This window comes from Saccostrea cucullata, unplaced genomic scaffold, assembly GCF_032062105.1.
Source record: "Saccostrea cucullata isolate Sc308-1 unplaced genomic scaffold, CSIRO_AGI_Scuc_v1 ctg1034, whole genome shotgun sequence".
NCBI lineage: Eukaryota > Metazoa > Mollusca > Bivalvia > Ostreida > Ostreidae > Saccostrea > Saccostrea cuccullata.
This window is the reverse complement of record NW_026932728.1, coordinates 382,113-398,094: the sequence shown is the minus strand read 5'-3', so window position 1 is coordinate 398,094 and position 15,982 is coordinate 382,113. Positions and strand designations below refer to the sequence as shown.

The 15,982-nt window shown below is 33.7% G+C and overlaps 1 protein-coding gene across 1 annotated transcript; it reads left to right on the top strand.

Moving 5' to 3' along the window:
- Positions 1–406: 406 nt before the first annotated feature.
- Positions 407–2,587, top strand: LOC134235927 (uncharacterized). The gene has a single exon (XM_062718102.1). The coding sequence runs from the start codon at positions 407–409 to the stop codon at positions 2,585–2,587; it is 2,181 nt and encodes a 726-aa protein (XP_062574086.1).
- Positions 2,588–15,982: the final 13,395 nt, after the last annotated feature.

Genomic DNA, 15,982 nt, shown 5'->3' with positions numbered 1-15,982 from the left:
ACCCGTAAAACACACGAATTCTTCTTATAATATAGAAATGAAAATTTGCTGTATTTAGATTTATATATTGTATTTTTATGTATTTTTTCTGTAATTGTTGCGAGAAAAAAAGGACCAAAACAGATAAAGAAAAACAGAAGAGAGTTGACGTGCAAGGTGACAAAAGGCATATTCAGTTCCCTATCCAGGTTTTCAAATAACTTGTCTGAAAAAAATTCAGTAATCTTTCCAAAATTGAGTTTGTTCAATTATCGTTTTATTTTCATTTTAGTCATGCATTACGTACACACATAGATAAAAACATTCTGTTTCATCGCTTATTTATTCATTACAAGGTATTTCCTAATATAGAATTTGTAAAGGTGTCAAACGCACCTGAATACCTGGGCATTTAAAATATGTAAACATGGATTACTTAACGTGCGATTCTTGTGAGAATCTATTTGTTGATCCACTAGAATTGGACTGTTTACACACTTTCTGTAAGAAATGTATCGACCAGGAAATGATAGATACAGAAAACAATGCAGTGAGGTGTCGTTTATGTGCAATGGAAACGACACCAGGAAATATTCAGGTAAACCGACTAATCGCCCTTGCCCTGCAGGCAAAAAACGCAGGCCAAAATAACCACCACAAAGATGAAAATACCATAAATGAATTTCAAATGCAAGCAAACGATTTAAGGGCTAATGTTTTAGGAAAGCCCGACTCACGAGAAATCGTCTCTCAGAAAAGAGAAGATTTACGACAAAGCATAACCGAGTTCTACTGTAAATTTATTGAGGATATGACTATTTACCTGAAAGAGCAAAGTGCTGACATTCTTTCTGAATTAGATTCAATATTTGAAAAATACGAATACGAGAGTATCATGAAAGAGAAAAGAAAGCAGATGCTTGCAGAAGAAATAGAGACGTTATTCAAAATATTCAGCAATGTTTATACCGACAAAACACAATTATTCATGGGAGATCTTGTACACGAGATTAGTTCCTACTTTGGAAAATGTCGAAGCTTGCTAGATACGATTGGGAGCGTAGCGTGCAATGTTAACTTTCTGTCAGGCATTGAACAGAAAGATCTTGTTCTAGCGACCAATTTTGGTGCTTTAGTTGATCAAACAGTACGCGATGAAACAAATAATCCCCAAGTTGATGACTGCACTGAAAATACCCCTACAAATGATCTCTCCGAGCCCAATACGTTGGAGCCGGATATCTCCGATGAAAGGTCATATGATGATGCCACAAACAATGCGACAGAAGCACACCCTCAGTCAGGGTCAGATTTAACCACAAATCATGACGAGGGGATAGAAAATGAAAGTCAGACAGTCACAATAGGAATCGAGAATTCGACAAATTCTGCTGATCACGCAATAGAATCTCAACCACTGTCACCTCCAACAAATGATATTAACTCTATGGCAGTTTCCCCTACCGACCCTCAGTTCACGAATTCGTCTTCTAATAATGCAGAGGAGGATCCTCCCGAGGAACCCCCTCCCCCCTACTGGATGGCTATTGGAGAGAACGAACCAAGTGAACAGTTTTCATTTTTATTGACACCAGGGGGCAGAAATAGGAATCCCAGGAGGTCACCTCGACTGTCGGACTCATTTTCCTCCAACGTGTCATCTTCAAGTAGATCGGGTCGGGGAACAAATATTCCTCAGAGAGGTAGTTTTAATCAACACACAGTTCATACTTCCAACCCTCTGCAGTATGCTACTCACGCGTTGTCAATTCGAACACATCAACCCGATGATGTAAGAACTGGCCCAATAGTTGCCATTGCATGGATGCAAGATAAACTGATGTTGGTTGATCGTTTCAACAGTAAGCTCAAAATGTATTTGGAAACTGGCGAATTTCTCCACAGCTTAAAATTCATGGATGGCGAACCATGGGACGTTTGCGCCATGAATGTGGTTGAAATGTTGAACAATCCAATGACGTGTGGTATAACTATTCCCAGAAAAAGAATGGTTATGCTAATTCAAATACTAGATGGAAGAACAATGCTGATTAGCCATCGTTTTGCTACAAGAAATGGATACGCCTGTCTTGCTTACGATCAAAGGAATGGAGCACTAGTATGTGGAGTTTCTTCCCCGTTTGGGACCCCAGGTATTGACGTCATAAACACTTCTGGCGTCCTTCTAGCTCACTTTCCGTTACCGCGACAAATTTTGGTGCGATCAATCGACGTTTCAATTAAAGATGCTATTATAATCTGTGACTGGAGAAAAAACAATGTCATATTCCTAAATAAAAGCGGCGCTGTCATTGGCCAGTATAGCGGGTCGTCAGAGCCCGTTGGAACATGCACTGATGGTCGTGGGTTCTTGCTGGTTGCCGATTCCAAATCCAATGCCATCGACATCTTGACAATGGAAGGGAAGTTTTTCGGCAAGGTGAAATCAAGCTGTCCAATTATACGACCAAAAGAAATAAACGTTCGTCCTGACGGGCCCCCAAGGCTGGCTTTGTCACATGGGTCGATGTTTGTGGAGGTGTTCGATTTGTTTGAAAGTGAAACCTCCCTCCCAACCATTCCTACGGCTCCGCCACCACCGCAGTGATTAACAAAATTGAAAGGAGAGTTTGTATCAATGTTTTGGACTGAAGCATAAAAGTAATTCTTGTCACAGTATTAGTATAAGATACTGATAATGTAAGAAAAAAATATATAGAAAAATAGAAAGAAAATATTTCGTATGTATGACGGAATAACGGAAAGGTGAAACACAATAGCTATAATAATATGATTAATAATGATATAAAGAAATTCATGTTAAAAGAAACATAATAATTATTTTTTTAACAAAACATTATCATGAGCTTGTAAAGAGCAGCATAGCGGTTAGTTAATTAATAATCATGGTATTTATTTTATTCATTTGTACATTTACCCCAATGGCAGCATCCTCGCAATGCCAGGGGTATTGAGTCAACGTGTCTTTAATAGATCAAAATGGTCTGAAAAATGGCCACAACCCCAAAGGCTATGCTCAAGAAGCAAAGTTTTGCGTGGCGCAGTGGATGGAGCCTTTGCAGCGTTTGCTCTAAAGTCATGTAGTTCGAGTTAATTACTCAACAGCATTTAAGGATGAAAACTATATACATTCTGGCATTTTGTAATGCACATATCTTAGAATCACATGTATAGACGGGTAATTTGTTTTCTTTGAATACGTCAAGTAACTTTTTGTATACTAGTATTATTGATATCTGTGTAATAATTATGCATTGCACAAGATGTTTTAAACTTACACTGTCTTTCTTATACATCTATTTTTACAAACGGATTGAGGTTATAGTATAATGGAATGTCACGTCACAAGTTATTTGATAAAAGTTGAATCTTGCGCAGTTATTCTTCGTTTGTGCTGTAAGGGTGTGTGTGTGTGTGTGTGGGGGGGGGGGGACTAGGACTGAAACTGACATACTTGATTCCTGGGCACGATACATCTGGGTCTCTGTAAGATGTTTATGACGTTAAAGTCAAGTGATACTCACTGAAATGGCCCCTGGAAATTTGATCAACACCTAGCTGTCATAGTCCCTGTCATTTTGACCCAGGAAAACTCTTACCGCTAAACATCTCTGTACAAGAATTAGATTATAAAATGCTAAAATTGATACTATCTTAGATTGGTTTCCTTCTATCAGTCTCTGAACTTGACCTTCTGACCTCAAATGAATAAATCAACCTAGTTTTGCGAGTGATATTTATTTGTTGCTTGTCTTTTTTGTTTCAGATATTATGTTATAACCTGGCATTTAAGCTGAACACGATTCGTAAAAAAAATTTGGCTGCCATATTTGATTTACCTCTTGCTATATCTGAGTCCCCTGTATATAAAACCGTTCACTTAGTCACTGTTCAGTGAAATCAATCGTCACTGGTGCATAGACGGACCTATGCTATATGACACTTGGTAGCAGCAAACAAACACAACAGTTTTATACTGTGTTCCTCTTATGACGCAAGTTCAGGTAAGATACATGTACCAAAGACACTAACAACTGTTGCAAAGGTCGGTGCTGTATTCAAACAAAAACAAATATATCTATAACTGCAATGAAATGTAAACAAAAGATATTGTAAGATAACCACTTTATGTATTCTTTTGCAGTAAGATACCTTATCATGTGCATACCGGGTACATACCGGTATCTCTCACTTGATTTGATACGCTTGAGCATGCTCTACTTATGGGATCGATACAATTACCTTGTCCGCTCACTCCTCCATGGTACCTGAGCCCACCTCAGATGACCTAGATATTCGTGATTCTCTTTAACATTTAAACTTCAGTACTATAATTCAATATCTCAATAAATGTTTGGTTCTTCCCTGTATTATAGGGTCTGTCTTTGTATCCATATGAAACAGAATTAATTCTGTATTATACCTATACATGAGAAGATTAAGAAAAACTTGCTTAGTGGCCTTCAACTGGTCACTTAGATATTACACTGTACCCGGTATATCGATAATCAATGGTTTATTATGAATTGGAATTAGTTATTTCCAATCACATATATCTACAAGATACACCCGAATGGGCTTGAAATAAAATTTACCACCGAGTGTGACACATCTACTAGTATGTCATATATATGTATATAGATATTCCCTAGATAATGACAACATCAAAGCCTTATGATAAACTTAACGCCTCTTTTATGGAGCAATATACCCTTATGAAGTGTATACTGGCTATATATCTCTAAGTTGATTTGACAACCATGAGCATGTTCCACTTACGGTCCATTTCTGAAACGAGATAAGTTACTGACAAACAAGTTGATGATACAAAAATATTTACACTAATGTTTAAAGCCATAATCATTTTGATTATTCCTTGCTCTATCCAGAATCTTTGCTGAGATGTGACACTACTGAGAATACCTGTCTATACCCAGATACATTTGATAATCTGCATTTCTGCATATTTACATTTCCAATGTCTTTGTCCGAAATAAAATTACAAATTGTAAATGTACTTTATTTTCCCATCAATGTATTGGCGCGGTTCCAAAAAAAAAAAAAAAAAAATCCACGTGCAGGGCGGAACAAACAGCTAGACAGTAGCAGGGTTTGGAGCACGTGGATTGGCTGAATCAAAGCATGTAAATATAAGGAATAACTGTCTTATTTTTCAATTTCATGAAGATGATCAATCGATTGGCTTGCGTGATAATTTTATGCATAAACGCCTTCGGCGTTTATGCAAATTATCACGCAACCCAATCGATTGATCACATCATGAAATCGAAAAATAAGACAGTTATTCCTTAAATCAGTAGCTTATAACACAGGTGCTTGACGTTTTTATACATGTATAAATAACATTTCTTTTTTATAAATAAAAATATCCCCTTTACCATAATTAAAAACTATTGGGGATATATTTTTATTAATGAAAATAAAAGTTAAAATCGTCAAGCGCCTGCGGCTTATCTGATAACTATAGCGCACAACTTATCAGTGGCACATTGCTATTATAGCTCTCACCAATATTGAATTTGTTCATTTCGATAAAAGTCTCAAAAGATTTCATAATGCAGGAAATAAAAAAAAAAATAAATAACTCGACAGTTGGATTTCACCAGACATCCAATACAAAAGAAAATAAAAGCGACATTGGTAAGCACAATAATATTTTTAAGCAAAAAGGGGTGCCATCTATTTTCTTATATGAGGGATGGGTGGCGCTGAACTGTCCTTTCTCATTCATCATAGTTCTCACTATAGTTTCGCTTAAAAATAACTTTACATTTCAATACTAGTCTCACGAGATTTCATAATGCAGGAAATAAAAAAAAAACCAACTCAACAGTTGGATTTCACCAGAAACTTAATACAAAGGAACAGTAAAAGCGATATTGGGAAGTGCCATAAGTATTGTACATGTACTATATTGATATGATGTGAGTTAGAAATTTTATTTGTTTCGCATGTATCGAAAATCGACCCATGAATACCACCCACGGTTGCGAATTTCTACTGATACGTCAAAAATATTGTAAAAAATATCTGGAAAGTGTACGTCATTTATTTCGAATAAAAGGGACGGGAATAGATCTTTAAAATAATTGAGTTTACTATCAGTGAGAATTATTAAATATTTCAATAGATGTCTTTCCTGTTATGCAAGAAAATAGATCGTTTTTTGCCTGACGTCACGGCGTCAGGCTGTATAAGGATTGATATTTCCAAGATCCGAAAGTGTGCGATCATATCTAGAGAGCTAGATTTTGTGCAAGCTGATTTACATTGGAATTCTTTACCTGCATTCTAAAAGAAACCGTATTCAGAAAAAAGAATGATATTACTGATGCAAAATACTGCAATGTTTACTTCCTTTACTCTTTATGCATGGAACAGATTATTCCATGTGATTCGCCGTTTCAACATGTCCGAGTATCCTTTTTTCTGCATTTCTATACTACTGGATCAGTCCATTTATATTCTACGAAAGGGGTGATTCGCTCTTTTCGCACCAAATGTCACTAGTAAGCTATCTTCGCGCCTTTTCCTTGGATTGTTCTATCGTATAAATGGGTGTGCTAACTTCCATGAAAACCTTTCTAATGCCTCAGAAATTCTATCTACAAGTTTTATATCATTCTTTAAAACAACATATCGTATACATCAGTATATATGGACATGCAACACTAAGAAATGATTTTTCTAATTTGTTTCCCGATCCCGCGGTTGGTTTATTCCATAAATGGACTAGTCCAATAGTAACAAGTCAGCCTCTCCTGATGCATGATATGTCTCTGTTCCGACTGAGATGCACACAATAAATAAGAAAACAGTGAAAATTCTTGGATTTTTCTTTTCACAAAGGCCTAAATATTGAATTTACTTATTTCGTTCTCAATATACTAGCACGATAGTGTCACTACCCCCCCCCCTTTTTTTAAAGAAAAAAATGAACACACTTTACTACTGTTTACTTCAGAGGAGAAAATACACCCCAACAAAATGTGTATTTAATTTTATCCATCTTTTAAAATGTTTACAATGCATGATTTGATTACAGATTTTATAACAGGATATTTAGATCCATGGGCAGATCACTGCACTTGCAGACAACTCTTTAGTATGAAGTGTAGAGATGATTCTTCTACTGTGACAAGTTAAATAAAATCAAGATTTCAATTACATAAGTTCTCAAAATATTAAGTTAGGATGTTTTAAACCCACAAAAGTATTAATTTATAATGCTCAAAAGGTTTATTACTCCTCATGCAGATAAATTGATTGATTTAGTCAGGCAAGCTTTTTAAAAAGCTGTTACTTGTAATTCTTTTAAAATATGTTATTAAGTTATAAAAAGAACTACTTTTAAAAATAATGGTATGTACATGGCGTAATCTGATGTTTGTATACAGCATTTGAAATAAAGATAGCACATAGTAATAGAACAAAAAGTGTTTTCCTATGTAAATATTGAATTTCAATTAACACGGGATAAGGGTTTGTAAAGTCTGTAAAATATTGGAACATGTTGTGAAATTCAATGGCTCTTCATTTCTCGACGCCTTTCGATTATTTGTTCAGATAGAATTCAAGATGTACTAAGCATAAATATAAAAAATGCATTTTGATATATAATCGGAATTTATTCTGATAATTTATTTTCTTTATAGAGAATTAAAAATTAGTTTCTAATGATTAAATTTTTAATTTAATATTAAAAATAAATTTGTCTTACCGGTTTAGAAATCAAATCATATTTGTAAAATTTCTGACTCTAGACTGTTATAATAAATTTTGAAAAAAATGACCACAAACAGAATTACTTTTATTTAGCTTCCCATGTCATTTTCGACACTTTATCTTCTTTATATTCGATAATCGTCTGTAAATGATTCATGTCTATAAAATGATTCCATTCACTATATAAAGTTCTGTTTCAACAATTTTTAAAGTGCAGCTGACAAAGAAGTTTATGTAAAAGGGCTTTTAGCATTATCGTTAAGGGTAGGTATTTCGTAAATTCTATGGACATCATTATGACTTTGATTCCAAAAGCAAAATATAGTTGGTTTGTTTTTAACCTACAGTGCATACAATATCAAAAAAGTTGTTAGCGATTGTAAAATACTAGTAAACAAGACAACAGTACTGTTTACTCTATTTACATGTCAGATCAATAAGTAGGCTTCTCAACGTTTTTGATTGATTGACAGGGTATGTTTCCTCCTGTAAGGTACTTGGTCCCTTACTGTTTTTCCATTCTCCATTCTCCTTCCTCAAAATTATCTCGACTGAAGGACTTATGACGAAACATATGGAGATAACGAACAATATTCAAGATAAAAAAATCCAAAAAGCAAACGCGGACCTCCAAAACATCAGAGGTGGGGCCAGGTGCCATAGAGGAATGAGCATCCCATGCCGACCGGTCACACCCGCCGTGTGCTTCTTGTCATGATCGGGAAATAACGGGAAATCCGTCGTCAATTCATTGTATAAATAATTGACTAACAATTGGTATGAAGAACGTCAGTCAGCATTTGACTCAATGATAAATTGTATTTGCCGACAAGGTTATTGTATCGACCATAGAACTTACGAAATTATGACTTTAAACGAGACTGCTATTCTTCTTTCATCAACTTATTTGTCAATAATTAACCTCGTTTAAGAAATTGTGATACTGATAACTGTTTGTAATTGTAAATTAAACCTTTTCTACAAGTGATAGATCATGTATTGGGTTAAGGTAGGGGTTATCTTGATCTGAGAGTATCTCCTTTATGGAGGTAGTACTAGTGAGGTTTCTGCGTGGATTTGTTATTCTCAGTCAGTCTCCTTTCAGGACAGAGGGCATATCTATTTCTAGAGATTAACTTCAAATAAATTTTATGCTTGTCGTCAAAGAGGACTTCAAGAAATCTAATCGTTTTTCAAAGGGTATTGAGCACGGCATTTAGTTCTTAAACACAACTTCAAAGACAATTTTTGACATATGCATCACAGAGTATCTTTTTATTTTTGCAAAGGTTACATCTTTGTAAAGTGTAGTTATCAGTACATATTCACTTGTGTGTCACTCACATTGCTAGTGATTTCAATTTTATTTTAAAATTTTATTGTGCATACGCCTAATGTTGTCCTCAGGAGGTTGTATTGATGGCAGGTATCAAAAAGAAATAATATTACATAGTTATATATATATTCCAAATGCCAATTTAATATTGCACAGTTAGTGTAATTTTTGACTTGCAAAAGGAAAGTTTCTTACTTGCTTTAGAGATTGATTATACTTCCACAAAAAATACCTCATATCCAAAAGAGTTAATATTTTGATAACATCGTTATTGGTAAAAAAAAAAGTTCAAGAAACTAACCAATGTTTATAAATGAATAGGTTAAAAAACTGAAATCAGCAAATTCCGTGGCTGATTTATGCATTACTCACGACAAGGAAAACCTAGTGTTTTAAAGCTTTTTTTTTCAAGATTTTAAAGCGAATGAATTCATATTGATGGAGACACAAAACGTCTTACTTATATATGTTGTATACTTTGTGATTTCAATTCAATATGGATGTCTGGCCGCGAGAATAAGTAAATTATTTTGTGTGTGTGTGTGATTAAACTGCATATTAATTTCTAATTTTTAAAATATATAATGATTTAAAATTTATTATACTTCCTTTAATAGCTACAACTTTGGATAAGTTAATTCTTGTTTTTTTTTTTTTTTTTTTTTTTTTGTTTGTTCATGTAATATTTCAAGATTAAGCAACAAGCATCATTCCAATCAAAATACTTGAAATGATTGAAAAAAAAATAACATCATCGCTTTACTATTATAGATTTAAAGGTTGTTTCACAACTATGGGTTTTTAGTGACAGAAATTTAAATACATTATACGATGGTTATACAGAGGTAGGGTTTTGAACATTATAGAACGTTTACCAGATCCAAATAAACTAAAGCATATATATTAGTGATATCACTTATAATCAAAGATAAATTAGTAACTAAAATAATGTTTCGCAGGTAGAGTGTGAGCATTTTGTAAGATTCTATCAGAATGTTGGGCATAATTCGGTAAGGATTTACATAGAAGGCGTTACAAAGTCACATATCTTTGCGCTAATGGAAATTTACGATTTCTTTATTTTTAATTTCATTTCTATTCAAAATGAGTTGCAAATATACTTAAATCCATGCAAGAAATTTTTATTTGACTTATATGTATCATAAGAATAATTTTTAACATTTTATGCTTTTTATTAATAAGTAGAGTCCTATGCCAGACTTGAATGTTCAAACCGTCAACTAAATGTTTTTTTTTTCTTTTAGAATATTTTTTTTAGAATGTTTGTTTTTGTTTGTTTCTTTAATGTCAACACGTGCTGGTCAACCCTGCACATACAGCCATTTAGCAGTGAGGGATCTTGTTCGTGTCATCACCTACTGCAAAACGGGACCTCGGTTCATTTGGTCTAATCCGAAGGACCGGTCTCCGTGTCCCAAAGTGGAACACGAACCCACGATGTAAGAATCAATTCACCAGAGCAGACGCTATAACCACTGTATATTTTAAAACTTCACGATAATTGGGAACACTGGTAGGTTCTTGTACACATGTATATATGTCATATCTGTTTCACATTTGAATATTTTACTTGAAAAAGAAGTTAATGGTAATCTAATGTCAACCAAGCTCTACGAAAAACGTGATGACTTTAACTTTATACGGAGTTTACATATCTCAGTTGATTCGATACATAAGAGAATGCTCTACTTACTTATGAACAATTTTTAAAACGACTTAAATATTGACAAGCAAGTTGATAAAACAAGAGTATCATCAGCTTTCAAAGTTATTTGAATCCATCATTTCGTTACTTATGCAGCAATATACTTTCATCACCTCCGCATTCGTAGTTTATATCTCTCAGTTGAATTGATACGCAAGAGCCTGCTCTAGGTATGTACAATTTCTAAAGCGAGGTAAAGTATTGACAAACAAGTTTAAATGACAATTTTTTTTTCAATATATAAAAGATATCAAAATTTGAACAAATTCAGAAATGTTGCAAACTAATTATAAGGGGAAAGTCATTTGTTTCTGGGTGGAATTGCTAATTTGGGGTAAATATACCTAGAGACATTCTGTATATTTTCCCCTGAAGGTTTAAAAAATATTGATTTCAAAGATACCCAAACACTAAATTCAATTTCAGTTTCTTTCCTTTTTTGATACTTGTATTTCAAATTGATAACATCTGGACCTTATGGTGAACCAGATGATTTCAATTTTTCTATTGACCACTTCCCATACTTGTTTAGAATTATATCACCTGCATTTGTGGTTTATGTCTCTTAATTAATTCGATATGCAGGAGCATGCTCGTTGTACACTGCAAACACTTTCTAGAACAAGTGAAGGTATTGACAAACAAATTGATGAAACAAGGATATTAACAGTTTGATTGAAGTAATCTTTTCGCAAGCTCTATGGTCGATAAAATGGCCTTGTAGTTAGTAGAATCTATCATTAATTTGAATGCTTACTGGCGTATTTTATACCAATTGCTAGACTATTATCAACATACTGAAATGTCTCAACAAACTGTCTACATATTTTTACGTTTGCTCGATTACAGTATAGAACACATTGGCATTTTTGGCTATTCCTCTATGGGACCCATCAGATCTGATCTGATGTTTTGGGGGTCCATGTTAGCTTTGCTCCTGATTTTATAGTGAACTTTTGAGCTTGAATACTGTTTTGTTATTTCAATACTAGTACCGGTCATATATACATGAAAATCAAGTAACTATATATAGTTCAACTTAAACTCTCTCTGATTTTTCATCTTGTAATCTTTAAAATCATTCTGATTGTACATAAAAGAACTCTGAAGTTGATATGAAAAGATTACGCTCATTTAAATTAAACATTGAAGTAAAATTTTGTATTGTGTAAAGGACTTGATAATTTCATCTATCTCAACGAAGCCTCATTTTTACAACAGATGAATAATTATACGTAAATTATTTCCGATCGATACAATGACCTTGTCAGCAAATACAATTTATCAATAATCATTGAGTCAAATGCTGACTGACATTTTACATACTAAATGTTAGTCCATGATTTACACACTGAATTGACGACGGATTTTCTGTTATTTCCCGATCATGATAAGGAGCACACGGCGGGTGTGACCGGTCAGTAGGGGATGTTCACTCCTCCATGCCACCTGATCCCACCTCTGATGTTTCTGAGGTCTGTGTTTGCTCTGCTCCTATTTTGTATTGTTTTATGTAATTTGATATTGAATACTGTTCGTTATCTCCATATCCTTCTTCCAAAGCGGTGAGAGAACCTGATAAAAACAAAAATGAAGATGACTTTAAATAAAAAAAAGTTATCAAAGGTATTGAACCAAAGTCACAATTATTCTCATATAAGTGACAGCGACTTGGGGAGATATTATTTATTTTCAAATTTTATGGAAGAAATGTCTATTTCTAAATTCATTAAACCAATCAAAATTGAATTATCTTCGTTTATGAGAGAAATAGAGAGAGGATAAAATAATCTGGATTGTTATACAGGAAAACACTTTTAAACGTACAATGAAGCGCATTGAAGTGGTAAAATTTTCCATTTGGATGAAACGTTCTGAGTCATGTTTTAAACGTCAATTATAACATAACGACACGCCCATTTCCTTAGAAAAGAGACAGAAATATTCGTCGTAATGTTTTAGGACACCCCACTTTCCGCGACAAGAAACATGAGTTACACTGAAATGAAGATTTTTTGAATAAGGAAGAGTTATATATAGAGTCCCCGCTTCTGTTAAACACGCATTGAAACGAATTTGTACATTTTATGATTTTATCATGTTTACTGGAGTTAGCACACCACATGTATAAGTCGAACACGTGCTTACTCGGTGTTTATGTAGACCGTCAATTTGATTGGCTATTATATTTATGGAATACCTGTTCTACAGGTATTCAATTGAATCATTTGACCGATTTTTCCTTTCTAAAGAAATGGGCGTGTCTATAGATAGCTCAAAACGTTCCATTTAAACAGAAAATTTTACCACTTCAATGCGCTTCATTGTATTTAATTATTTTTGTAGATGAATGTATCAGAAGCCAATGCAATCAGATCTTTTCGGGAGAAAACGACAAAAAAGATAAATTTTATTTTTATGCTTTCAGATCAAAACCAACGAGAGGCAACTTTTCTGTTTGTCTTACAACCACTTTGCTAAAATCCTGAAGAGATAATTATGTTCTTTTGTTCACGCGTCGAAATCGTAATACACATGTACATGAAAACAAATTATGACGAAAATTGTGCTTGTGATTTATAACAATTGCTAATTTACACTTTTTTAAAAAAATTTTTTCAGAGAAATATAATTGAACAAAGAAAATGTCTAGTCTCTTATGGTTATCTGTAAACCAACTTTTATTCGCGGCGACTTAATTTCGCGATATACAGGGAGTAAATTAGTTTGCGACGATTAATTTTCGCTATCAAATCTTTTCTGAATCTTTTGTTAAAACAACAGAGACTTTCAGGACCGGTTCGCGGCGAGAAATATTCGCGATGGCGAGGCTCTCGCGAACCTCGCGAAAATTTCTGTCACGCGAATAAAAGTTGGTTTACAGTAATCGATCGTTATTTTTCAAGTAATTATCGCAAGAATTTTTCATTTAGAAATGTTCAGAGGAATCGGAACCAAAAAATTTATCTATAGACACAAGTTAGCGATCAAATCCTTTGCTTCAAATCGATGAAGATTAAAAGCTGAATTTACAATATATTTTTCGATTTTTAATTGTGCATATTATATTATATTACATGTGTATTATTTTTATATCGTACTATACTGTAGGTCGTTTTAATTCCACGGTGTTAAAATTTCACTATTTTTTTTTTAAAGTACTAATTTAATTTCAAGCTGCAAGAATTTTGTACACGTTTTAAAAAATTAATGATAGCATTTACAATGGGTTTAATTTCGCGGAAAAATGACGATTGGCTAACATATTGAAATTACAACCATCGTAATAATTTGCCTATCTTCAGTATTTTATTAGATAAAAGTATGCATTTTAAATTTCCTTTTTATATTTTAATGTATATATTATATTACTGCACAGGTCAGGCTTTTCTGTATAAAGTATCGTTCTGGAGCAATGCTAATAAACAAAGACATCAGTTGGAAAAATTAAATGATACTCTGGAGGAAGTCAGACACAATCTGACGCTTGAAAAGGATAGTCTTTGTTCCAGCATCAACAAACGCATCAGCGCCTCTGATCCCAGACAATCAGCCGCCGTAGAGGGTTATATCGGAGCCTCTGTTATCGGTTTTGTCATTAGCCTTCTGGTCATTTTTGACTTAATAACAGCTTGTAAGAAACTGATAAACTTAAAAAGGTAACGGAACAATTATGATTGAATAGTTTTTGTTGTGAAGGTAATTAGAAATAGCCAAGTTAGATGTATATTTTTTTCCGAAATAAAACTGTTCAACATAAAAAAAAATCGTTGTGAGTTCAATATATTTAGACATCAATATTAATTTAATGTGGATACAATGAACACTATTCAGGCTAAAAAGTCCGTTTAAAAAACAAACAGGACCACAACAAACATGGACATCTATAATACCAGAGCTAGGATCGGGTGCATGGCAGGATTATTCATCCCCTGCCAATTACCTCCACAGTACGTCTCATCATGATAGAGAAAATAGAGTGAAAAATGATATTTAAAAAATCCATCATCATTTGTTTAAATATTTTTGTTGAAAAGGCCATTTTATCATCAACAGAGCTTCAAAATTATTTTATAATATTCTACGTATATGATTCATTGAAATAAACTTAATGAAGAGCTTTTATTGAATTGCATTGAACATACTACATTGACAAAGAGTCAAAACGATTAGACACTGTGTAATATGATTTAAATAAGATATTTGTTACGCTCCGAAATTCTGATTGTCGCTGTACAAATCTTCGACCATTAGAATTTCGGAGCGTAAAAAAGATTTGATTTCAATCAGATTGAGACATTCTGATATATGGAATTTATTTATTGAATGAAAATGCCGGTATATCTTGTTCTATATCAGGCTCTCAGTGATTTCAAATTTAACTGTTGCGCAAGAATTTCGCTACGTACTATTAATTTGCTGTCATTTCGCGACCGAAGTCGCGAAGGAACCCCCGATGAATCAATACAAAGATCACATATACGTATAATATCAACTGACACGCAAAAGAAACGCAACACCCTACTATAGGGGGAAATAATAATGTAAAGTAAAGAATTTCGTAACTTAAAATTATGAATATCTTCAATTTGGAAAACATCGGTGATTTAATGGTTGAACGATTTCCATACCATAACCGGAAGTCAAGTTTGAGTCTGCTCAACAGAAATCAAAAATTGCATGTTTAACAAAACATTTGGTAATATCATGGAGTTTAAAGAGTTTTTTACTGTTCATCATAAGTAAATTAGCAAAATTTCAAAAAAATAAACTCTCCTTTCGTTTCCCTCAACGATGGAAATGCTACTTGAAAATGGCTTATATACGCATTTCCAGTGCTCTAGCTGGAAAATTTCACTGTAAATGTGATGGAGAGTTGCTGATGCGAAATTTCACTACATTACGCCCCAACAGGGTCTTATGTATCATATGCATTAAGGACAGTCCTTGTACCGGAAGTCAAAGGGTGGCTACACTGCTCTAAGTTAGAGAAAATTCGACATAATCATCTGAAAAACTGGCATTTAAAAACGCCAAAGAATATTTCCTTCGCTCAGATCTCGATATTAATGAACCAATTGTATCGTAGAAAATAAGCTGCAATTGTTGTTCAGGACAGTCTTGCACGTTTTACTTGAATGGCTAGGAGGGGGTGTTTTAACAGTCATATGTTT

What these genes read in the sequence shown, in the direction of transcription:
- LOC134235927 (XM_062718102.1), top strand. Translation starts at nt 407, where the DNA reads ATGGATTACTTAACGTGCGATTCTTGTGAGAATCTATTTGTTGATCCA.